Here is a 25343-nt window from a genome sequence, read left to right on the forward strand (position 1 = left end):
AAAATCCACACATCTGGTAGAGTACAGTGAATGACTGTAAATACTTCCAGTTCTGAAGACTCCAGCTGCTCAGGATCATTGCTCTGGGCTCAGGCTGGAAGTGGGCACCGCTCTGCAGGAAGGAGACCAGGGCTAGGCTCACCCTAGTGTTACAGTGCACCCCAGCACCCCACAGTATGCAGTATAGCACCCTATAGTATACAGCACCACACAGTATGCAGTATAGCACCCCACACTATACAATATCCCACAGTATATAGTAGAGCAGTATAGCAGCCCACAGTATACAGCACCCCACAGTATATAACACCTCACAGTATACAGTAGAGCAGTATAGCACCTCACCGTATACAGCACCCCAAACTATACACGATACAGCACCCCACACTATACAGCCCAGCAGTATAGCACTCCACACTATACAGCACCCACAGTATACAGTATACAGCCCCCAACAGTATACAGGCCCCCCAACAGTATACAGGCCCCCACACACACAGTAAACAGGCCCCCCACAGTATACAGGCCCCCACACAGTATACAGCACCCCACTATACAGTAGTTTACAGTACATTAGCATTAGCATAACAGCCCCTGTCACCTTTTCCTGATGTAATCTTCACAAAAAAGCTCCACAGTTAAGGCAAACTTCTCCTGCAACACTCAAGGACCTGTGATGACCTCATAGTCATGTGACCAGTAATATTGCTAGTTTACTGGTCACATGGTGATGATGTCATTAAGGTCCTAGATCACAGCTCTCACAGACACAGTACGCTGGCTGGAGTGCCGGCAGGCATGGCATGGCAGCTCCCCCTGTGTAGCTGACAGCCTGACACCCGGGGCAGTGGCTAGCAGGGCTCAAGAGGCAGCTGCCTTGGGCCCCCCAGGAGCAACTGGGCCTGGGGCAGCTGCCCCTTTTGCCCCTTGGTAAAGACGGCACTGTTTGGCGGAAACAGGTATATGGCACCCCTCAATCAGTAGAAATAAGTTGGTGGTTGGCTCGCACCTAGGTGGCTATGGCCGGGTGCTGCTAGCTCACAACTTGGGTGCCCGAACCCAAAGAAATATGGATAATAGAAAAAAGAAGAAAGGAGTGAGAACTCACACCATCTGGACCATAGAATACAGGGATATATTTATTAAATAGGACCTGTTGTGTCCAATAAATCCACCATTCACATATACACTCAAATACAATAAAACCCAGATGTAATAAAACTGATAGTTGGTACCAACAAATAAAATTACTAAGGGGTACAGTCCTTATAACATTAGTGTTCAAAATTGGCACCCTGCAACGCCTAGAAACTTGCAGTGGCTAAACCGCCAGTGGTATTGGTGAATAGACCACTAATGGTACCGCAGACCGCAATTGAAGTCAATGTGTCCCGGAAGAAAATGCCTATAACTCCAAATAGTATTTAGTCTCCTCGTGCATATAGTTGTATATTCCAGCAAGAAGAAAGTCTCTCCAAAATTTGTTTGGTATAACCGCCTGAGGCAATGAATTCTGGGCTACTTTGTGCTAGATTAGCAATTTCCTACCTGGTTCCAAATGTTACCTCCCGCTCAGGCGTCCTTCCACGAGGAGCGAGTGATGCCGGCTGCTACGGCGTCTCACGTCTCAAAGCTCAGGTTGCTGATGTCACTGTATCGCGGGATCAGGCAGGCAGGAATAGTACCTTGTAAGTGTCACCCGTGATTGTATCCTAGGGCGGTATTTGTAATAGCAAAGTTCCTTATTGCATGGCCATGCAATACTTTTAATCAGAGTCCAGTGGATTAGGTAGGCGCTTTCCTTTCTGTCACCAGACGCGTTTCGGGGCGTCTACACCCCTTCCTCAGTGGTTAAAGCGCAAGTCCTCCCTCTCCACCTCTTATAGCCCGTCCGGTATTCCAGAAAATCTGGATTATTTACATATAGTTACTCCATTGCGGTTTTCGTGCGGTATGATTGCGGGTTTTTTCAACCTAGTTGCGGTTTTTCAAAAATTAGGCTGAAAACACTGCAAGATTGTACCATACCGAATTTATGAGTTAAAATAACACTTTAATAAGCATAAAAACAATATGTAAAAATATAAATATATAAATACACATACATTTCTGTCATACAAATTTGTGTCATACAAATTTCCCTGTGTTCAATCGGCTTAAGGTGTATATTTCTGTTAAAAATATTAGTTGCATCCCTATATAAGTTGCATAACTATTAAAAAATGCCAGAAAAGGCTGGCAACAATATTGGACAGCAGTATCAGATGGTAGGGTTCAGAGGTTAGGGGTGGTGATCCCTACTCCGAGGTGGGGTCCCAGAGTCAAGGAATAATAAGTTCTGGGACCCCCATCAGAGACGGGACCACCACCCTACAAGAAACCAAAAATCTCCAGATCCGAATTTAGGCCTGCCGGTAATAGGCAACCAAATTCATAAATATGTTTAGATTCGGCTCTGGACATCTTCTTGATGTAATCTCCCCCTCTTCAGTGTTTATCAATTTTTTCTAATGCTGTAAAAAATTGTTTAGACAGGTCCCTATTATGTACCTCATCATAATGTTTAGAAAGTGAGTGTTTTGCATAACCCTTTTTAATGTTTGTGATATGTTCACCGATTCTGGTCTTTAGTAGTCTTTTAGTTCTGCCAATATACTGGCGCTTACATGGGCACTGTAGCAGATAAATTACTCCAGATGAATTGCATGTAAGGCAGTCATTTATCTCCCAAGTGAAAGAATTGTGTGCTGAGTGTACTATATCTATTTTTCTTTCTTGTAGACTCATTCTACATCCTATACATCTCCCGCACTTGAAAAACCCTTTTAAATTCATAAAGGAGCCCAAATTCAATATGGATTTTTTCTTCTCCTTTACTGACGGGGCTATTTTAAGTTTCAAATTTGGGGCTTTCGTATATATTATTTTAGGTGTATTGGGTAATTGTGAGCCGATTACCCTATCGCTCAATATATGATACCAGTGCTTGGTTATGATGTTCTTAATCTTTTTGTAGTTGCTATTAAAGGGTAGGATCATCTTAATATCCATCTTGGGGTCCTCAGATGTCTCAATTGACCCTTTAGTTTCAAAGAACTTTTTCCTTTCGAGTTCCCTCACTTTATTTAAGGATTCATCTAAAATGGTAACTGGATACTTCTTATCTAGAAATTGAAGTTTCATTTTGGCTGCCTCTTCTTCAAACTTATCTGACTCTGTGCAATTCCTTTTTATCCTCCGGAATTGTCCTAAGGGGACATTTAATAACCACCTAGGTAGGTGGCAACTGTTGAAGAGGATAAAGCCATTCTTAGCAGTCGGTTTCTGGTATGTACTGCAAGAATAGTGATCATCCTCTTTTTTTATTAACAAATCCAGAAATTCTGTTTCCCCCTTGATATTGGATGTAAAAACTAAATTTCGGTCATTCTTATTAATTGTTTCCAAAAATTCTAACAGTTCTGTCTCTCCCTTCCTCCAAATAAATATTACATCATCGATGTAGCGCCGCCATAAGACCAGATCCGCCCCAAGTCTGGGCTCGATTGTGGTAAGTTCCCATTCCGCCAAAAATAAATTAGCGTAACTTGGGGCACCCCTCAATCAGTATTAGATGGAAATAGGTATATGGCACCCCTCAATCAGTATTAGACGGAAACAAGTATATGGCAGCCATCAATCAGTATTTTGTGGAAGCAGCCCTCAACCAGTTTGTTTGGGGGTAACGGGTATATCACACCCGTTGCAATTAGTTACTCGAATAGTGTTTGTCCCTCTATCTAGCTGTGGCATCACAGCAGAACCGCACACAACTACTGCACAATACAAATACACTATAATATAATTTCAATGTTAGAAAGTATATTATAAGTATATTACACCCCTCTATATCACACCTATCGATAGCACACCTATACCAGTCCTTAAAAGGACTTTTGTGGCCCTATTAGCTAGCGTTTGGTGCCCCAAAACTGCAACCTCTCCCTAAACTGGCAAAACACCTAATGTAAAATGGCTGCCAGATCGGGTTCTGTTATAGGGTTGGGGGGGTGTCCATGTGCTGAAACATCTCAATTGGCTGTCCTGTCCCACCTGATGGATGTGCCATGGGTCAAAGTTCGGCTCTATGCAAAAAAATAAGGCACATACGAATATCGCCATATGTTCGTGTGTTCGCTCAATCGCAAACAAGCAAAGTTCGCCGCAAAACGACCGCCGGGTGAACTGCAAGGCCATCTCTACCCGTAAGATCTCCAAATGATGCAAAAGAGAGAAAATCCAATGGCTGCTACTAGAGCACCTCAGCTATAGTACATAAAAAAGGGCTCCAATTGAAAAAAAAAATTGCTCAAAATGATTACAATGCAATAATAAAATAAACATTGCCTTCAAACGTGTACATAGCCTTTAAAAATGTCACCCACTCAGAAGCCACTGAGTATGAATGGCTCCCCCATGCTGTGCCATCCTTGGGCCCTCTGGATGCTCCTATGGAGCCTTGCAACATAACACCATAATGAATCTCCCATAGACTGCAGACCAAGGCAGAAGCAATCTGAGGATCACATGTTAAAGTCACTAGGGGGATTTAGAAAAAAAGTTTTCAGAAATATAAAAAAAAGTAAAAGAAAAATATAAAAATTTTAATTACCCTCCCTTTCCACATATTAAACATAAACAAACAATAAAAAAAAACATTATTAGCACCTTCATATACCAAAATGCCCATACTATTAAAATATAATCATATTAATCACATACGGTAAGTGTCAGAAAAATATCAAAATTGCCGATTTGCCTTTTTTTTGTCACTTTTTTTGTCACTTTTTTTTATTATTACACAAGAAAAAGTATATAAATGTGATATCGCTACAATCATACTGACCTGGAGAATGCACAGGGAAAACTGCAAAAATGAAACCAATAAAATTGTGGCAGAATTAGATTTTTTTCTAATTTCACCCCTTTTGGAATTTCTTTCCTGCTTCCCACTATATCGTATGCAATATTAAATGGTGCTATTAGAAAGTACAACTTGTCCCGCAAGAAACAAGCCCTCATATGGCTGTGTGGACAGAAAAATGAAAAAGTTATGGCTCCAGAAATGCAGGGAATAAAAAAACTAAAGCACAAAAACAGAAAATCGCAGGGTCTTGAAGGGGTTATATTACATATTTACTAAAGTAAATACAGTAATAATATTACATTAAATATTTATGAATTTGCAATATTTATATAGTTTTTTATTAAATATTCTAATTACCGTATATACTCGAGTATAAGACGAGTTTTTTGGCACATATTTTTGTGCTCAAAAAGCCTCCTCGTCTTATACTCGAGTCTCGATTTGGCCGACCCGAAAATGCCACTGCAGCGAGCGGCCCGGCCGGCGCGTGACTGACGTCACTTAGTAACGCTCCTGCTTCCTGAAGTGGGAGGAGCGTTACTAAGTGATGTCAGTCACGCGCCGGGCGGTCGGCCAGTTCCCGCTCGCTGTAGTGCATTCATCGTTACAGTGAGTGCAGCCGGACCTGTTATCAATAGGAGAGAGATTGTTTGTTTTACACAGGAGTAACACTTTACACGCAAAGGCAGTTATGTGCGTAGTTTAGAACACGAGGGGACACATAGGGCCATGAGGGGGACCAGCATAAGATGCTATATGTCTTATGCTGCCTCCCCCTCATGGCCCTATGTGTCATAGCACATATCCCCTATAACAGCGTCCTCCACAGATCCACCCCATAACAGTGTCCTCCACAGATCCACCCCATAACAGTGCCATCCACAGGTCCCCATAAGTGTCCTCCACAGATCCCCCATAACACTGTCCTCCACAGATCCACCCCATAACAGTGCCATCCACAGGTCCCCATAAGTGTCCTCCACAGATCCCCCATAACAGTGTCCTCCACAGATCCCCCACATAACAGCGTCCTCCACAGATCCCCCACATAACAGCGTCCTCCACAGATCCCCCACATATGCTGCATTTCCCACCCTAGTCTTATACTCAAGTCAATAATTTTTCCCATTTTTGGGGGGTAAAATTAGGGGCCTCGGCTTATACTCGGGTCGGCTTATACTCGAGTATATACGGTACATTTACCTTATTGACCACTGCCTGCAGAGATGACATATCATCTTAACATGCAACCATGTCAGCGATACCGGGCAACACAGCAACAATCAGTGAGTTTTAAATGTCAGCACTATCAATACATCGTTATTGGCTGCACTAGACAAAAGAATTATTCACATGTGAGAAATATATATATATATATATATATATATATCTATATTTATTTATTTATTTTTCACATTTCCATTAAGTAAAAAAAAAAATTTTTATAAAACATAACCATAATATTTTCTCAAATTTCCATAAATTGAGTCATGAATATGCTCCTCTGTCAGTATGTTAATGTAAATAAAATAACACAGTATCACACTCATGGGAATGCAACAAAAAGTAATTACCAGTATAAGGAATGTGAGCCTCCTTGTGCTAGTAAACAAGGAAACATTTGGGTTGGCTAAAAGTGCAAGGAATTCACAGCAGGAATTCACCAGGTAAATTACTCTACAAATTTATCAAAACCAATCATTAATCTATAAAACAGTCAGACAGTTCTGTTTTGTTTTTTGTTTTCTGTGGTATAAAATACCACAGAATGTACATATTTGGGGGTGTTTCAGGGGGTGGTTTAAGGGTGGTGATGTCTTATATTACATGTTCCCAAATGAATCTATTCCTTGTACAGAGAGGGTTGCAATGAGTAGCTCCCTGTATTCCTGACTCTGCACTGAAATTTCTCATAATAACATGTTTATTTGTAAATGCTATTTGTAGCCTGTATATATACGCATGTTTTAGCATCACTTGCCTTTTAAAATGTTAATTGTATATTTTAGCTATTAGTTGTTTTATGAATGCATATTGTAAGTTCAATAACAGTTTTATTTCTTTTATGAAAAAACATAAAAAAGGCATTGGAAAAATGTGTTTTTCTTTTTCCAACTGCATGTGCAGCAAGCCCCTCTCGAGTCAGTACAGAGGATGGGAGTGGTAGTGTCACAGTGTACTCTTTCAGGCCGTTGCTCGCTAGGGTTCAGTGCATTAAAAAGGGGATATAAAGGAATCAGACATAGAAGAATAACAAACATTTTTCTTTACTAAGTGCAAAGAATGAGTTACAGTACATCCAGCTTTTGATTGTACAAGATGCAAAGATCCCCGGCTGATGAGGTATGGGGGCTGGCAAGATGGCATACAATAGCACTCTAAAGTAGCCTTTCTTTTTCCTCTCTCTCTCCCTTCACAAACAGCAATAAGCTAGCATTTGTGGCTATAGTTGTCCACTTATGAAGGGCAGGCTTTTGCATTGCCTTAATAATGTTGAGCACAAATATTGGAAAAGCAATTTTTTTTGCTAATATCGGCACTTTCGCGAATTCGAGAATATTTCGAATATAGTGCTATATATTCGTAATGCTGAATATTTGTTGGTTTTTTTTGTTGGTTTTTTAACACAGTAAGAGTCAGGTGATCATCCCTCCCTTCTTCTAGCTTGTGGGCCAATGAGAAGGCTTTGTCACAGTTTAGCAACATCCCTAGCAACCAATAGAAAAGTTGCCTAACCCAAAGTAGCCTAGCCGGTAGTTTGCACGCATTACGCGAATAATACATAGCTGATTTTCGCAATCAATAACATAATCTCAAATTCGCGAATTCACGAATATATGATGAATATTCTACAAAATATTCACAAAATATTGTGAATTCGAATATTGCCCCTGCCGCTCATCACTAGTCCTGAACTGTGGTGATGGGTGTCTTAACTTGTATCCCCTCACCTGCAGATTTTATGGTGTCCTGGGTCCTCACAGATATAGGTGATCCCTCACTCCAGGCTTGCTTAGCTAACTCGCTCTAGAACTCCCCTCCTGGCAGGTAGTAGGACCAGCCCACTCCTACTAAGAGGAATGGATGGTAAGTTCCATTCTTTATGCGAACCATACCTTATGTTCTGTAGAATATGGCACATACAATAACATAATATGACATTTACAATATATAATAAACAATTGCAGATACCCTTTTTGTGGTAGTGCACATGACAAATGGGGTTGCTACTTTTTTTGATCATATTTTGATTGTGATTTGATCCGGATTGTGATATGTTTTTAAGGCCTTCTATTGACTTCAACCACAAAGAATCCACATCTTAAATGAACATGTTACTTTTTTTCCACAATGCAGATTTTCAATTCATGTGCGCAAAAATGCTCTGTATCAACTACAGAGAGGATTTCCCACTGAAAAAATAGAAGGTAGATGGAGAGCGGATTTTGGTGTGGAAACAGGCTAAAATCTGTTTGGAAAATTTAGCATGTGAACAAGGCCTAATGGTATATTCATATGTGGCAGATATTCAGAATTGTTGCAGAAATGTATGTAACTGACCCATTTGTCTAAATGGGGCTTACAGAGATCCAACCTCATTCAGTTGCATAGAAGAGATTTCAGTCACACAAAATTTTATACTATAAATTTTTTCACAGAACATTTTTAGTTATCAGCTTTTAATTAATTTCAAGAGAAAAAAAAATCACTATACCTATTTACACAGCTGTAGATGTAAGTACCAAAACAAGGAAAAAAATTGGAAAATACAATTGGATACAATAGGGCAATAGGTTTGAATTTATATACATTACATATGTACACTTCCTGGTGTGAGGCCGGTAATGGGCTGTGTGCTGTGCGTCAATTAGATGTCTGTTTTTGTTGCTTCACCTCCCCTCTTACAGCATGAGACTCCCACAGACATAAATGGAGAAATACTGCAGCTGCATATCCCTCTTCCCTGTATTTACTGTTTCATGTTTTAATGTATTTTTGACAAATGGAGAGGTTTCCGAACATTTATGGAGAGCCTGCAGGGAAAGAGGAACTATAGGCCACTGGAGGGAAAGGAAAATAGCACTTTCCTCTAACAATATATACTATAGGGCAGTGATGGCTAACAGTGTTGAGCGGCATGTCCCATATTCGAATTCGCGAAATTTCGCGAATATTCGAAAGAATATTCGTAAAATATTCGCGAATATTCGAATTCGTTATTATTTCGCATATGCGATAATTCGAATTTTCGCATCGCATAATACATATTATGAGATGCAAAATTTGCATGTGCGCTAATGAAATCACCTTACGAAGATTCGCAACTCAATTCAATCACTAATGTAAGAATGCAAAGCCCTTTGCCTCTGTTCTGGGACAAGTGTAGATATTCGCCTGTGCGCTAATAAAATCGCCTTACGAATATTCGCGCCTCAATCACTTTCTAGGCAATGTGAGTAAGATCTGAGCTTTTGGACTTTTGTGAATCAATCGAGATACAGTGGGGGGTGATGACAGTAGTTGACAGAGTACAGATCAATGTAATCTGTAAGGTGGAAACTAAAATAAAAAATACGAATATTCGTAAATCGAATTTTACGAAGTTCTACGTATTCGCGAATATGGTGCTATACTATATGAATGCACAGGCCTTTGCCTCTCTGTTCTGGGGACAAGTGTAGATATTCGCATGGGCGTTAATAAAATCGCCTCACGAAGATTCGCAACTCAATTCAATCACTAATGTAAGAATGCAAAGCCCTTTGCCTCTGTTCTGGGACAAGTGTAGATATTCGCATGTGCGCTAATAAAATCGCCTTACGAATATTCGCGCCTCAATCACTTTCTAGGCAATGTGAGTAAGATCTGAGCTTTTGGACTTTTGGGAATCAATCGAGATACAGTGGGGGGTGATGACAGTAGTTGACAGAGTACAGATCAATGTCATCTGTAAGGTGGAAAGTAAAATAAAAAATACGAATATTCGTAAATCGAATTTTACGAAGTTCTACGTATTCGCGAATATGGTGCTATACTATATGAATGCACAGGCCTTTGCCTCTCTGTTCTGGGGACAAGTGTAGATATTCGCATTTGTGTTAATAAAATCGCCTCACGAAGATTCGCAGCTCAATTCAATCACTAATGTAAGAATGCAAAGCCCTTTGCCTCTGTTCTGGGACAAGTGACGATATTCGCATGTGCGCTAATAAAATCGCCTTACGAATATTCGCGCCTCAATCACTTTCTAGGCACTGTGAGTAAGATCTGAGCTTTTGGACTTTTGGGAATCAATCGAGATACAGTGGGGGGTGATGACAGTAGTTGACAGAGTACAGATCAATGTCATCTGTAAGGTGGAAACTAAAATAAAAAATACGAATATTCGTAAATCGAATTTTACGAAGTTCTACGTATTCGCGAATATGGTGCTATACTATATGAATGCACAGGCCTTTGCCTCTCTGTTCTGGGGACAAGTGTAGATATTCGCATGGGCGTTAATAAAATCGCCTCACGAAGATTCGCAACTCAATTCAATCACTAATGTAAGAATGCAAAGCCCTTTGCCTCTGTTCTGGGACAAGTGTAGATATTCGCATGTGCGCTAATAAAATCGCCTTACGAATATTCGCGCCTCAATCACTTTCTAGGCAATGTGAGTAAGATCTGAGCTTTTGGACTTTTGGGAATCAATCGAGATACAGTGGGGGGTGATGACAGTAGTTGACAGAGTACAGATCAATGTCATCTGTAAGGTGGAAAGTAAAATAAAAAATACGAATATTCGTAAATCGAATTTTACGAAGTTCTACGTATTCGCGAATATGGTGCTATACTATATGAATGCACAGGCCTTTGCCTCTCTGTTCTGGGGACAAGTGTAGATATTCGCATTTGCGTTAATAAAATCGCCTCATGAAGATTCGCAGCTCAATTCAATCACTAATGTAAGAATGCAAAGCCCTTTGCCTCTGTTCTGGGACAAGTGCCGATATTCGCATGTGCGCTAATAAAATCGCCTTACGAATATTCGCGCCTCAATCACTTTCTAGGCACTGTGAGTAAGATCTGAGCTTTTGGACTTTTGGGAATCAATCGAGATACAGTGGGGGGTGATGACAGTAGTTGACAGAGTACAGATCAATGTCATCTGTAAGGTGGAAACTAAAATAAAAAATACGAATATTCGTAAATCGAATTTTACGAAGTTCTACGTATTCGCGAATATGGTGCTATACTATATGAATGCACAGGCCTTTGCCTCTCTGTTCTGGGGACAAGTGTAGATATTCGCATGGGCGTTAATAAAATCGCCTCACGAAGATTCGCAACTCAATTCAATCACTAATGTAAGAATGCAAAGCCCTTTGCCTCTGTTCTGGGACAAGTGCCGATATTCGCCTGTGCGCTAATAAAATCGCCTTACAAAGATTCGCGCCTCAATCACTTTCTAGGCAATGTGAGTAAGATCTGAGCTTTTGGACTTTTGTGAATCAATCGAGATACAGTGGGGGGTGATGACAGTAGTTGACAGAGTACAGATCAATGTAATCTGTAAGGTGGAAACTAAAATAAAAAATATGAATATTCGTAAATCGAATTTTACGAAGTTCTACGTATTCGCGAATATGGTGCTATACTATATGAATGCACAGGCCTTTGCCTCTGTTCTGGGGACAAGTGTAGATATTCGCATTTGCGTTAATAAAATCGCCTCACGAAGATTCGCAGCTCAATTCAATCACTAATGTAATGCAAAGCCCTGTGCCTCTGTTCTGGGACAAGTGTAGATATTCGCATGTGCGCTAATAAAATCGCCTTACGAAGATTCGCAACTCAATTCACTAATGTATGAATGCAAAGCCCTTTGCCTCTGTTCTGGGACGTGCCGATATTCGCATGTGCGCTAATAAAATCGCCTTACGAAGATTCGCGCCTCAATCACTTTCTAGGCAATGTGAGTAAGATCTGAGCTGTTGGACCTTTGGGAAACAATCAATTATACGTGTACTGTAATTTTGTGGAAAAAAAAACAACAAAAAAAAAACGAATATTCGTTTTTACGAATATATAGCACTATATTCGAAATATTCGCGAAATCGCGAAGTTGCGATATTCGCGAAAAAAATTCGCTTTTCGAATATTCACGCTCAACACTAATGGCTAACCTCCGGCACTCCAGCTGTGGTGAATCTATGGTGAAACTATGACTCCCAGCATGCTTCATTCATTTCTATGGAGTTCTAAAAAACAGCTAAGTGTGCTTCTTGGGAGTTGTAGTTTTACCACATCTGGAGTGCCGAAGGTTAGCTATCACAGCTACAGGGTCTTTAAAATTCACATGTACTATTGATCTGTGAAAAATATACAGTAAAGGTTTTTTTGTTTTTTTTTTATTTGAAAGTATCTTAACACAAAACCTTTGTTCTTTAGGCTGATTGCTGAATGAGTGCATGCATACACAGAGTTTTTCAGCTCATCAGGGGCTGCATAGTTTGCTTCAAGACCCTGTTCCATTTAAAATATGTGCTGTATGCAATGTTTAGCAAGATCCCTTCAGCTGTTCCCTCAAGAGGTCTGATGTGGTGACAGGAAATAAGTTTAATACATTTAATTTATTTTACAAACAAAATATGACATTTTACCATACACATTAAATGAAGTATTGATTTTCTAATGTAACAATGGCATTTATTTTTCAGATATGAGAATGAACAGCCTTTTAGAAAAGCAGTGGAGGAGGAGATACGTTCATTGTACAAAGTGATTGATGATGCGAACTTGACAAAAATGGATTTGGAAAGTCAGATAGAAAGCATGAAAGAGGAGCTTGCCTTACTCTCCAAAAATCACGAAGAGGTAAAAATAATACAAAGTCGTACCTTAGATCAACTAATCAATTTAATATCCAATATAAGAGAGCACACACAATGGATTCTCATTCAGCCAGTTTAAAACATTTACCCACATACTGCAAGAAAATCCTTGAGGTCATAGTATGATAATCGCGATAAGCTGCTTTCAACAATTCCTATAAAAACTATTCAGAGAACTACTGAATCATATGAAAAGGCTGTGTAGGTATATAGAGTGAATTGACCTACTAGCAATGGATGGAATGGTACCAGTCTGTTCAGATTCAGGCCATCAAGTCTTCCAACCCAGGACAGAAGAGCCTGATATCTCTTTTCATAGAAGTCACAGTTTAAACATGGATTGTTAAAGGGGTTGTCCAGAGTTAGAAAAACATGGCTGCTTACTTCCATAAACAGCACCACCCCTGTTCACAGGTTAAGTGCAGCATTGAAGCTCTGCCCAGGTGACTCCATGGATAGTGGTTGTGCTGTTTTTGGAAGAAAACTGTTTTTCTAAATTCTGAACAAAGCTTGACTTAGGAAGTGTTGGGGGCATTGGTTATGTAAGGACAAGCACACACAGCGAGCAGGGTCTGGACAGCCCAGACATGCCAACAGTACGGAGGATTGTTTGAGCCACAGACAAGCATTAGTTACAATCACACTTTCAGTGTCCACCATCCAGACACAAGGTGCATCTTCATTATGCACCCCTGTCTCCCACTGGACAATTTCCAGGTGTTTAGCAGAAGGAAAGTTGATGTCACAGCAACCAATACATGTCCTGACATTGACAGCCAGCCACTGTTGCCTCTGTTTGCAGTGGTGTCGTGAATGGGAAACCTAGCCTGCTATTGACTGGAACCATATTGTCTTTAGCGATGAATCCAGATTTTGTTTTGTATCCTACGAGGGCTGGGTTAGTGTATGGAGGTCTTGTGGTGAGCATTTTAACCTGCTTTTGCTGTGTAGTGATACACAACCCCAACTGCTGGTGTGATGATCTAGGGAGCCATTACATATGACTGTCGGTCACCTCTAGTAGTGATACGATGGACATTAACAGCTTAGTGGAACATATAAGGAATCCCAGGAACTTACTCCTACTCTAAGTAAAAAGTGAAAAATGAACATTTGGTTTAAAACTAGGGGTCAGTTACATATATTTCAATAATATAATGCACAAAAAGGTGTGTTTTCACTCAGGGCATTGTAAAATACTGGCAAACAGGCTGAAATCAACTGGCTGCCACTTATCTGCTAAAATTGGAGGTACTGTCTCTCCTTGGGGAGAGAGCGCCTTAGAGAGCGTGAGGAGATCTGGTGGCATTAGCGGTATAGCTTGTTAAGCATCTCTTTCTTATCTGCTTAAGTCACACCGCTGCTGAGAACTTTTAATTAAGAGTTTAATGCTTACAGCACATGCTGCCAGAGAAGAGTCCGGCTTATTCATGAGCTTCCTCTCTCCCTGCCCATCTGCTGATGATTGGCAGTTCTCTCCTTAGTTTTCACCCTAGGGAAGAACTGTCAGTCACCAGTGATTGGATGGGGAGAAAGGGAACTCATGAATAAGCTGGACTCTTCTCTGGCAATTAATTACCTTTCCGGCACACTGCCAGGAACTGCAAATTCTCTGCCGTGTTGTTACTTTAATAGATAAGGGAGGGTTCACATCACGTTTTATGCCTAGGTATACTTTTTTTTACAATGGTAAAAAAAAATATATTTTTTTCTTACAATGGAACTCTATGGTGAGCGGATGCCATTGGATGGCATCAGTCTGAGGCATCCGTTTAACGTACACGTTTTTTGTATATGTTAAATGGATGGGAAAAATGTGATGTGAACCCAGCCTAATTGACAGACTGTTCATTTCAGTGTGTCTGTCCCTATGTATGCTTCACTAATTGTGAGCAGTCAAATGGATATGACAGATTCCCTTTAATGTATGTTTCATTAATTTTGGGCAGTATATAGGATTTGACAGATTCCCTTTAACTCCCATTCATTTAAGGGGCTATCCCATGATTAAAGGGGTTGTCTGGGCTTTTTAATATTGATGACCTATCCTCAGGATAGGCGATCAATATCAGATCGGCGGGGGTCTGTCACATGGCAACCCCACCGATCAACTGTTTGATCAATTTCTCTCTTCCTGTCCACTGCTGTATGTCTATGGGACAGCATAGTGGGCGCTGTCTCCCCATACAGCTGATCGGCGGGGGTGCCAGGTGTCGGATAGGTAATCAACATTAAAAAGCCTGGATAACCTCTTTAATGTAAAAAATGAATATACGGCATCATATAATAATGACAATCCATTCCTAGCAAAGCTAGAACCAGCCCTGTACTTCACATTAAACCAGAGATCTTCCCATTGATTGCTCTAATTGTGTTCTATATTTACTTCAAGCTGGCAGCTTAGGTGGTGTCTTTTCTCGAAAGGCGTGTCCTTTCTCAAGGGGTGTGCTCTTCTCAGAAGGCATGTCCTTTCTCAAGGGGTGTACTCTTCTCAGAAGGCGTGTCCTTTCTCAAGGGATGTTCTCTTCTCAGAAGGTGTGCCCTTTCTGCTGGAGTTTTCTCCGTGTAACTGTCACAGCTTCTAACAGTAGATCTGACTGCTAGCAGTTGAAGGATTGAACTGAGCATGTGCAACCACCTCAGCAATGTTACTGAGGTCGACAGAGAAATAAGGAAAAGAACAAACAGGTAGTGCAATACAAATAAGTCAGTGACACTTTCAAAATGTTTAATTTCACAAATTAAATTACACAAAAGGTGCTTATTTGAAAAATGTAGAATATTTTTCATGGGACAACCCCAATAATCAAGTAAACTTTCAGGATGTGAAGATGCTATACAAGCAGCTGGCAGGATCTCAGCTAGAAGAAGTAGACACGCCAATCGGTACGGGACTTGATGATATACTGGAGACCATCAGAATTCACTGGGAGAAGGACATTGAAAAGAACAGAGCTGAATCTAGTGCCCTTCTTCAAGCCAAAGTAAGTGAACCTAACAGTATTTTTACAGACGTGAACAATATGAAGTCACAACCCTTTATATATCCTCTCTTAGGAGGAATTTCACTTCACAAGGGTAATCTGCCACAAGTTCAGAGAACTAATACTGTTAAGAAGAAAAACTGCATGTAGGAAGACTGCTGGTATTCAGGACAGGTTAGGGAAGGGACAACCCATCAGGCCCCTCATCATTACTTATCCTAAACAAAGGACATGACACCTTTAACTTTTATAACTCTCTTTTACTGGGTAATGATCGGCCACAGCTAACATTATAAAGGCAACTTTAAACTCCTCCTCCAACCACTCCTTCGTTGCGTGTGCCAGCCCCTGGACCCCAGAGGGCACGTGCACCAAATCTGTTCCCATCATGCTCCTGTTCTCTACATCGCCGCCAGCTGTGACTTCCGAAACCGAACCAACTCCAGAACCTCGAAAAAGGAAAAACAAATTAACCATACAAACAAAATACATACAATACCATAACAAGGGAGGGAGGGCGGGACCAGCTTTGCCTTCTCCGAACACAGGAAGAGGCAGGAGCAGGGGGGGGCGTATATATCCTCTGCCATCGCCACCTCCCCTTCCTGCTCCTAACCCCCACCACCATCCGATTAACCCCTTCATTCCCATGCTCCTGTTCCTTTTAACCCGACCATGGCCAGACCAGCCAGAGGGAAGGGGGAGGGCCTGTTATTACACCTAGGAAGGGGTTGGGATCACCATCAGTCCCTCTGCAGCCTCCTTAATCCTGTCGGGTGCTCTCCAGACTGCTGGTATTCAGGACAGGTTAGGGAAGGGACAACCCATCAGGCCCCTCATCATTACTTATCCTAAACAAAGGACATGACACCTTTAACTTTTATAACTCTCTTTTACTGGGTAATGATCGGCCACAGCTAACATTATAAAGGCAACTTTAAACTCCTCCTCCAACCACTCATTCGTTGCGTGTGCCAGCCCCTGGACCCCAGAGGGCACGTGCGCCAAATCTGTTCCCATCATGCTCCTGTTCTCTACATCGCCGCCACGGAGGAGGCCAAATTATACAGGACTCCGACCACCACCCAGCAAAAAGAAACCCTGCTCGATACCATCCTGCAGGCCAGACAAAAATATATCCAGACCAATTTCCGTCAGGTGCACCCCATCTGGTCTCATCAGCGCCCTATTGTCACCCTCCAATTGCCGGTGACGAACCGTTACACCACCTCGAGAGCGCACAAAGCGTGAAATACGAGCATTCAAAGTTTTCCTGCACCTCTCCAGTGCTTCTCCATCCCGAGCACCATGCCACACCACACGGGGAACCACCTCAGACCACACGATGACCAGTTCCCTAAAGAAAGCCGGGAACCTCTCCAAATCCGATCGCATGAGCGCCATCAACTCAGTAAGTCGCAGGGCACATAGATCATTCCCGCCCGCATGAATCACCAGAATCACCGGCCCAGAGGACCGCAGACCCAAATCCACCACCTCGGGCAACAGCTGAGACCACTGAAGGCCCCGTATCCCCTTCCAAAAAACCTCTACTTCCCTGAACCCAAGGCTTCGACCTCCAGGCCTTCGTTCCGCCCTCTGCGCAGCCCAAAATATGTAAGAATGGCCCAACAGCCAAACCACCGGACGAACAGCACCATGTGCCTGCCACGTCGCCGGTGACACCGACGCACTCACAAGTGACATCAACTGCTGTCCACCAGCCGCCACAGGAACTGTGGGCACTCCCGTCCATCCGACTCCGCCTCCGGAAGAAGCTCCCGAAACACCTGCCAATTAAAGCGAGACAGAGCATCAGCAATACGGTTGTCGACCCCAGGAACGTGCCGAGCCCTAAAGTAGATGTTGCGCTCCAAGCAACGGAGGACCAAATGCCGTAGCAACGCCAACACCGGGAGAGACGAAGAAGACAAACAATTAATACATTGAACAGTTCCCAGATTATCCGACCAAAAACAAACATGCCGGTTAGCCAACCGCGCCCCCCCCCCCCCAGATCTCCACCGCTACCACTATAGGGAACAGCTCCAAGAGGGTAAGATTCCTAACAAGCCCCAAAGCACGCCAATCCTCAGGCCAGGAAGACGCACACCACTCCGTTCCCAGTATCGTGCCAAAGCCACAGGAGCCCGCCGCATCAGACCATAACTCCAGCTCAGCATTCGAAACCATCTCATCAATAAAGCAAGTGTGCCCATTATAGGAACCCAAGAAAGAACTCAAAACCCTCAAGTCAGCCTTCAGCGATTTCGTAAGTCGAACGCGATGCCGAGGGGACCGACCTCCGCGCGTAGCCAAAGATAGGCGGCGCGAAAAAACTCGACCCATAGGCATGACCCGACACGCAAAGCAAAGCAAACCCAAGAGGGACTGGAGTTGACGCAAGGAAACCTTCCGTACCACCAAAAAACCGTCAATCAAACCCATGAGGGTACTCAATTTGTCTGAAGGGAGACGAAAAACCATAGCAACCGAATCAATCTCAATTCCTAAGAAAGAAAGACAAGTCACCGGACCCTCCGTCTTTTCCGCCAAGATAGGGACCCCAAAACGTGCCATTAGCTTCAAAAAAGTGGACAGCAGGAAGCGGAAGCTATCACTACCCTGCGGACCCACAAAGAGAAAATCGTCAAGATAGTGAATCACTGACGACAATCCCGCCTCAACACGCACAACCCATTCCAAAAATGAGCTGAACATTTCGAAATAATGGCACGAAATGGAGCACCCCATAGGCAAGCACATGTCGTAATAGAAAAGGCCCTGGAAACACCCACCCAACAAATGAAAACAATCCGGATGAATGGGCAGGAGTCTAAAAGCCGATTCTATATCCGATTTCGCCATAAGGGCACCCTGTCCCGCCGTCCTCACTAGCGCTACTGCCCTATCAAACGAGACATAAGTAACCGAAGCCTCCTCATGAAGGATAGCATCATTCACAGACGAACCCCGGGGATGAGACAAATGATGAATGAGACGGAACTTCCCAGCTTCCTTCTTAGGAACCACGCCCTATGGCGAAACCCTCAAATTAGAAAAAGGAGGTGATGCAAAAGGACCGGCCATCCTCCCAGCTGATAACTCAATCTGCAACTTAGCTTCCAATACTTCCGGGTTCTCCCTGACCGACTTAAGATTGTCAGAGTAAACCGGGGACCTATTGAGCACAAACGGAATGAAAAAACCTTCTGAAAAACCATCACGCAAAGTTAAAGCAGCCTCCCTATTAGGATACCTGTCTAACCACGGCGCCATCTCTGCTACGCTGACCGGCGTCCTTCGGTTCAAAGGAAGCAGGGCTCTTTCCGGGCCTAACCTGGGACCTAGTACACCTACCTGCCGCGTGAGGACCTCCACAGGCCGAGCATTCGTGCTTGTATTTGCACAAACCGGCATATTTGCAGAAACCTTCATTGAACAACCAGCACGCGCCTGGTCGTCGAACGGCCACCGGTCCAGAAGCTGATGGGGCACCTGAACCAGTGGCCGCCCCTGGAAAGGAAGGAGGACGTTGTGATACCATCAGGCGAAGCCACACATCCATAGCCTTCACCCCCCACCCCAATTCCGGCTGAAGCGCCAACCGCCTCCTAAATTCCTCATCGTACCTCCACCATGCATTGCCCCCATGAGCTTTATACGCACTATAAATCGTGTCCAAGTATATGAACAGTTCCGCACAACGCTCGGGGTGCCGCTGGCCCATAACACAACCCAGCACCGCGAATGCTTGCAACCAATTGTTCATAGTCCTAGACACCTTCATTCTCCTATCATACGGCTTATCAAGGAAACGCTTCTCTTTATCCACAGTGTGTTGATCCACCGAAATCAAGGACCAAACGTCCACATATTGATTAGACCAAATTTTTTCCTTCACCGCCTCCTCTAAATGAGACCCCAATGGGCTAACCCCGCAGAAAAAGGAATCCTTATGAACACCTGCCAATACCGGAGGAGCCCTGTCGGGAGGCGACGAAACCTCCCTCGGCTCCGGCCCAGAATCGGACGCCCCCGCCACCGGAGCCGCAGAAGGCAACAAGGGTGGCAACCTGTCCAATAAGGATTTCAGCAACACCTCCAGCCCAGCACTGGATCCCCCCGCCCCCAGCATATTGGTACTCACCAGCCGGCGAAGGCAACGGCACCGCCATTGCAGGTACAGGCACAACATCCCTGGGAGCCGCCAAAGTAGCCAGGCTAGAGGCCCTGGAACCTTTAACGGGAACCGGTCTGCCCCGTCTGGAACGCGGTGTTCGAACAGACTCCCCTGATGCGCCCGAGGACCCATCCGAAGACGACGGGGAGCGCCACCGAGAGGATCTGGACCGCCTACTGTATCTAGAGGAACGGGAACCGCGCCGCGAGCGCCGCCTACGGCGGTCCCGCCGGCCCCTGCTCCTGCCGTCCACTGACGAGGAGGGGGACAATGATGACTCCCTGCGCCTGCGTGAACGCAGCAGAGGAGGTGGAACCGCAAGTGGCTGGGGGGGCTGGGAAAGAGGGGCCAACTGAGGTCCACCGGTGACAGAAGCGCCCACAGCAGGGGACACCTGCAAGGAAGTAGGGGGAGGGGGGCTATTCCCTAAACCCCCCTGAACAGGCGCCAGGCCCCCCTGCAACGGCAGGACAGGAGGGGCTGAGGGGGGAGGCATCGCTGGCTCCGTTGCCAAAGGGGTTAATGACTGTTCGCCACCAGACTCAACACTATTGCTGGACCCCATATAAGCGCTCCCGCCGCCTGCCACGCTGAACTACCCAGTGGCTGAGGCGGCCGAAGAGGCGGAACCGTAAGGGGCGGGGCCAAGTCCGGAAGGGGCGGAGCCAAGTCCCGACGGCGCGAACTCGCGGCCGAGCGCCGCACAGAGGCAGTGCGCCTGCGCACAGACCCAGGAGCCGGAGCAGCGCCCGGGGAGTGAAGAGGCGAGTGCCCCAGCCGCACCAGAGGCCGGTGAGTTCTCCCGGAGCGCCGCTCAGCCGGCACAGTACAGGGGGGAGGAGGGGGAGGAGGGGGCAGAGCAGCCACTTGCGGAGTCCCCAGTGCAGCAAACGACACCGGCGCAGGAGGAACCAAGGAAGCGGGAGCGCTCAAGCTGCATAAAAAGGAACGCAGCCAGCCCTCCCCTTCCTCGCCAAACCTTGCCATAAGCGCATCCCTGAGGTTAGCGTCACTCGCAGCCATACTCTTGGGAGACAGACAGACAGCCAGCCGACCCACCAGCTTTGCCTTCTCCGAACAGAGGAAGAGGCAGGAGCAGGGGGGGGGCGTATATATCCTCTGCCATCGCCACCTCCCCTTCCTGCTCCTAACCCCCACCACCATCCGATTAACCCCTTCATTCCCATGCTCCTGTTCCTTTTAACCCGACCATGGCCAGACCAGCCAGAGGGAAGGGGGAGGGCCTGTTATTACACCTAGGAAGGGGTTGGGATCACCATCAGTCCCTCATCACCCTCCTTAATCCTGTCGGGTGCTCTCCATAATGTGGGTGGTGTTCCAAGAAATACTGTCAAACACTTAGGGCCAGATTTATCATGACTCTGACAGCTCACTCCACTTTAACATATGGCTAAAGTCAGTTTTAGCCAAGTCAGATTTATGATCAGCCCTTTAAGACTGTAATAAATGTGGTTTGACGGTAGCAGTTTATCTGTCAGTAAGCAGCTTTACAAAAGTGGTAGATCTTTACGAAAAAGTTGCACGTTTTTATGAAAAAGTCGCATGTTGTATTAAAAAGTCTCATAAGATAAGCATGGTCCTCACTGGAGTGAAATTGCGACTTTTTTGCGACTTTTTAAATAGTCCCAATAGTAAATCTGTCTAGAGATTCATTTACATAAGAAAACACGCCCACTTTCAGAAAACTGGCGAGCATAGTGCAGAGCAGAAAAAAGTCACAAATTTGTGCACAGTTTTAGCGTTTGGGACTTTTTTGGGGACTTTTTCCCTCCATTATTCTGACCTGAGCTAATGATAAATCTGGCCCTTAATCTCTTGGGTCTTGAAAATGAATTTAGCAATCACATGAAGCTAATTATTCTTGTGATGTGACAATATAAAATGTATTATCTAAATCCAATGGCATTTAATGTGTGCATTCTCAATTCAGAATACAATAACTTTCTTAATAATAAATATGTCTATTACTCTGATTGTCCCCATAGTGTCAGATTAACTCACAAGGAACAGCAAGTTCGGATAACAATCTAATGTGTATGGTGAGCTCCCGCCTCTCCACCAACAGATGATGTCAAGGAGGGGAGAAGAATCAGCTGAATATACTGTATTTACTCCTCTCCTCCTGATATCATCAAGGGGAGAGAAGGATCAGGTGAAGTAAATATTGTAGCCCAATTCTTTTAGTTTTCCAGGAGATAAGCCGCCTATAGAAGTGCCTGGCAGCTCCTTTCTCTTCTCTCCCCATTTATAACACATACATGCTTGGCTGAACTGAATGTAAATGTGTATAAGCCAGTCAGGAGGGAGTTGGGATGAGTGTCTGTGAATAGTTTCAGACATGTTACTGTTTAGTCACCATCAATATTAACCTGTCAATAAGTTCTGCTGCCTGCGGTAAGGACAATTTGCAATGTGTGAGTATTCCTATAGGGAAGGTTTATGCATTTTTTCTAAAATAATGTCATGCTGAATGGGGTTGTCCGATCCCAAAATCATTGAATTAGGGCAGTGTTTAAAAAAAGAAATAAAGACACTAACCTAGTCAATCCTGCTCTATTCCAGTACCAAGGCTTTTGTATCGCTATTGTCCCTGTCACATGCCACTTGGGGACCTGTCAGCACTGAAGCCACTGAATGGCTGCAGCGCTGCACATGTCCATGGACGGGACATCACATTTCAATTCGACAGGAGACCAGAAAGAGTGAAGACGAGTGCCTCAGTGCTTGAACTGAGCTGTAGTGACAAGGTGAATACCTTTTTTCTTTATTGTAAACACTTTCCAAGCCCAAATTAAATGTAATTTCGGGGATGGACAACCCTTTTAAATTGCACAATTGTTTAATAGAAAAACCATTCTAAGGAACGAATCACCTTGAAGCGGAAGGTATGTTTGGAAGCATTTTAAATTATCGCAGGGCGCCGGTGGCACCGAAGGGAAGGAGTGCGAAGCCGGTGCCCTGTGAGTTTTTCTTTCATTTTAAAACCTCTGGAATGTTCAGGGAGGGAGCATGGCTGCTGACCTGCTCTTTGCATTTAAGATATTTTATAATTATATTATTTTAAAATATCAGGATTAACTTAAAGGGGTATTCCAGCTTCACAATACTAATGGCCTACCCTCATCAATATCAGGTCAGTGGAGGTTCGACCCATTCAAGTGGAGAGGATGAAGCTGTAAATACCCTGCACCGCCACTACTATGTAGACAGTGTGTGGGTGGGTAAGCATTGGAAATTTAGCAGCACTCACAAAAGTATTTAAGCCCCTTCAAACAGCAGAATGAATGGGGTGCCAAATGTCAGACAAAACCAATCTGATTTTGTGAAGATGGAATATCCCTTAAACATGTTAAAATAATGCAAATTACAAAATATCTTGCCATGAAATGTTGTTGCAATGTGACCAGATTAAAATATTGAAGGCTCTTTCCACCCTGAATCATTAAACTCCTCTGTAGCCTTATTATGCAGAGCCACTGTTGGATCAGCTATGACCATTCACATTACCATCAGTGCTGAAAACAGATTCCAGGGTAGCATGTCAAAGACTGTCCCTTTAATCCCTGCATTACTTACAAAACTGAGTGTGAGATGTTGCTATCAATATAAAAACATTCTTTTTTTATAAAATTTTCACAGTGGTCTCTAGACCACTTCAATAGGCTTCCCATATTCTGCAGCTCATATGTCAATTTTGCTGTGTAGACTGGGATAGAATCAGAAGAATGCGGAGGATTAGGCTACTTTCACACTAGCGTTCGATCGGATCCGTTCTGAACGGATCCGATCATATTAATGCAGACGGAGGCTCCGTTCAGTACGGATCCGTCTGCATTAATAACTTAGAAAAATTTCTAAGTGTGAAAGTAGCCTGAGCGGATCCGTTCAGACTTTCAATGTAAAGTCAATGGGGGACGGATCCGCTTGAAGATTGAGCCATATGGTGACATCTTCAAGCGGATCCGTTCCCATTGACTTACATTGTAAGTCTGAACGGATCCGCTCGCCTCCGCATGGCCAGGCGGACAGCTGAACACTGCAAGCAGCGTTCAGCTGTCCGCCTGTCCGTGCGGAGGCGAGCGGAGCGGAGGCTGAACGCCGCCAGACTGATGCAGTCTGAGCGGATCCGCATCAATTCAGACTGCATCAGGGCTGGACGGAGGCGTTCGGGTCCGCTCGTGAGCTCCTTCAAACGGAGCTCACGAACGGACCTATGAACGCTAGTGTGAAAGTAGCCTTAATTTCCAGATTTTTGTACTGCTAGAGGCACTAAATAAGGCAGAATAGCAATGCAATTCCCATTGATTGTAGCTTCCATAAAGCAAAGAAACCCTGCTGTACTGTCGATACAGACAATGTATAAAGGAAGTGTGTGTCTTCGGGGCTGTGTGCAAGTATTCAAAAACAGAAAGCCCTTGTGCAGGAACAGTACATGTGCACCATGAAATTCAGTAGCATAGTCACTTATATGTTTATAGACTAGACAATAGAAAGCTGATGGCTTATTTTAAGGTGTCAGCAAGCCCCTTATTTTCTGGATACCTGTGGAGATGCACAGATGGAACATACAGTGTTTCCACCCCATGTCTCCAATATTGCCCCCCCCCAGAAGAACATTTTAAAAATAAGAAAAAAATTACATTTAATTTCTGAAAATGAATGTCCTAACTCGACATGCAGGAAATGCCTGGAGATAACTGCCCAGCCAATCACTAACCACTAACCATGACCTGCCTGTGCCAGTGATTGGTTATGCAGGACTCTCCAGGTATTTCTTGCATATGGAGAGTGGACCCAGATGTAGAGAACAGAGGGGACTTGGTAGGCATCAGAAAGCCAGTGGCGGGTATTTTATTTTTTTACCCACTCTGCCCTATATATAAAAAAATATAATCCTACCGAACAACCTTTTTAACTCAACCTTTAACTCACCGCAGGGAAATAAGTCAACACAATCAGATGATTATCGTTGCCATTGTAATTAAAATTAATAAAAACATGTTCTTTCAGATTATTCAAATTTAATTTTAGCAGCCTAGATTTACTATTCCTATAAATGGTGTAAACTGGACAGGCTGTCTAGACCTCCACCAGATTTACCACAGTGGCTTTAGCTGGATGATACATATGGTGCATGCACCACTTTTATCGAACTCTATACCAACTATTGGTTGGCTTAGTTTGAGACTGAATTTTATGCACCTTTCCTGCTAAGCCCCACCCCTTTCAAGCAAGTAATAAAAAGTGAAGAAACACTAAACGTGCTGAATTGTACCAAAACTGAGTCAATTTGTGCAACATTTTAGACAGATTGGGTGCACACAATCATTACAGTATTCAGGTCAGATATTCCAGTCTGATCACATATG

General features: G+C 43.8%; 1 protein-coding gene across 1 annotated transcript in view; it reads left to right on the forward strand.

Annotated features, from left to right (window-relative positions):
* The window catches only part of BFSP2 (beaded filament structural protein 2), a 143628-nt gene that overhangs the window by 63601 nt on the left and 54684 nt on the right, over nucleotides 1-25343 (forward strand). The window contains exons 3-4 of the mRNA XM_044295310.1: nucleotides 12613-12769; nucleotides 15609-15770. Coding sequence (XP_044151245.1) covers nucleotides 12613-12769; nucleotides 15609-15770 — 319 coding nt within the window. The remainder of the gene's footprint in view (nucleotides 1-12612; nucleotides 12770-15608; nucleotides 15771-25343) is intronic.

The sequence above is a fragment of the Bufo gargarizans genome, chromosome 5 (assembly GCF_014858855.1).
Source record: "Bufo gargarizans isolate SCDJY-AF-19 chromosome 5, ASM1485885v1, whole genome shotgun sequence".
NCBI classification, from domain to species: Eukaryota; Metazoa; Chordata; class Amphibia; order Anura; family Bufonidae; genus Bufo; species Bufo gargarizans.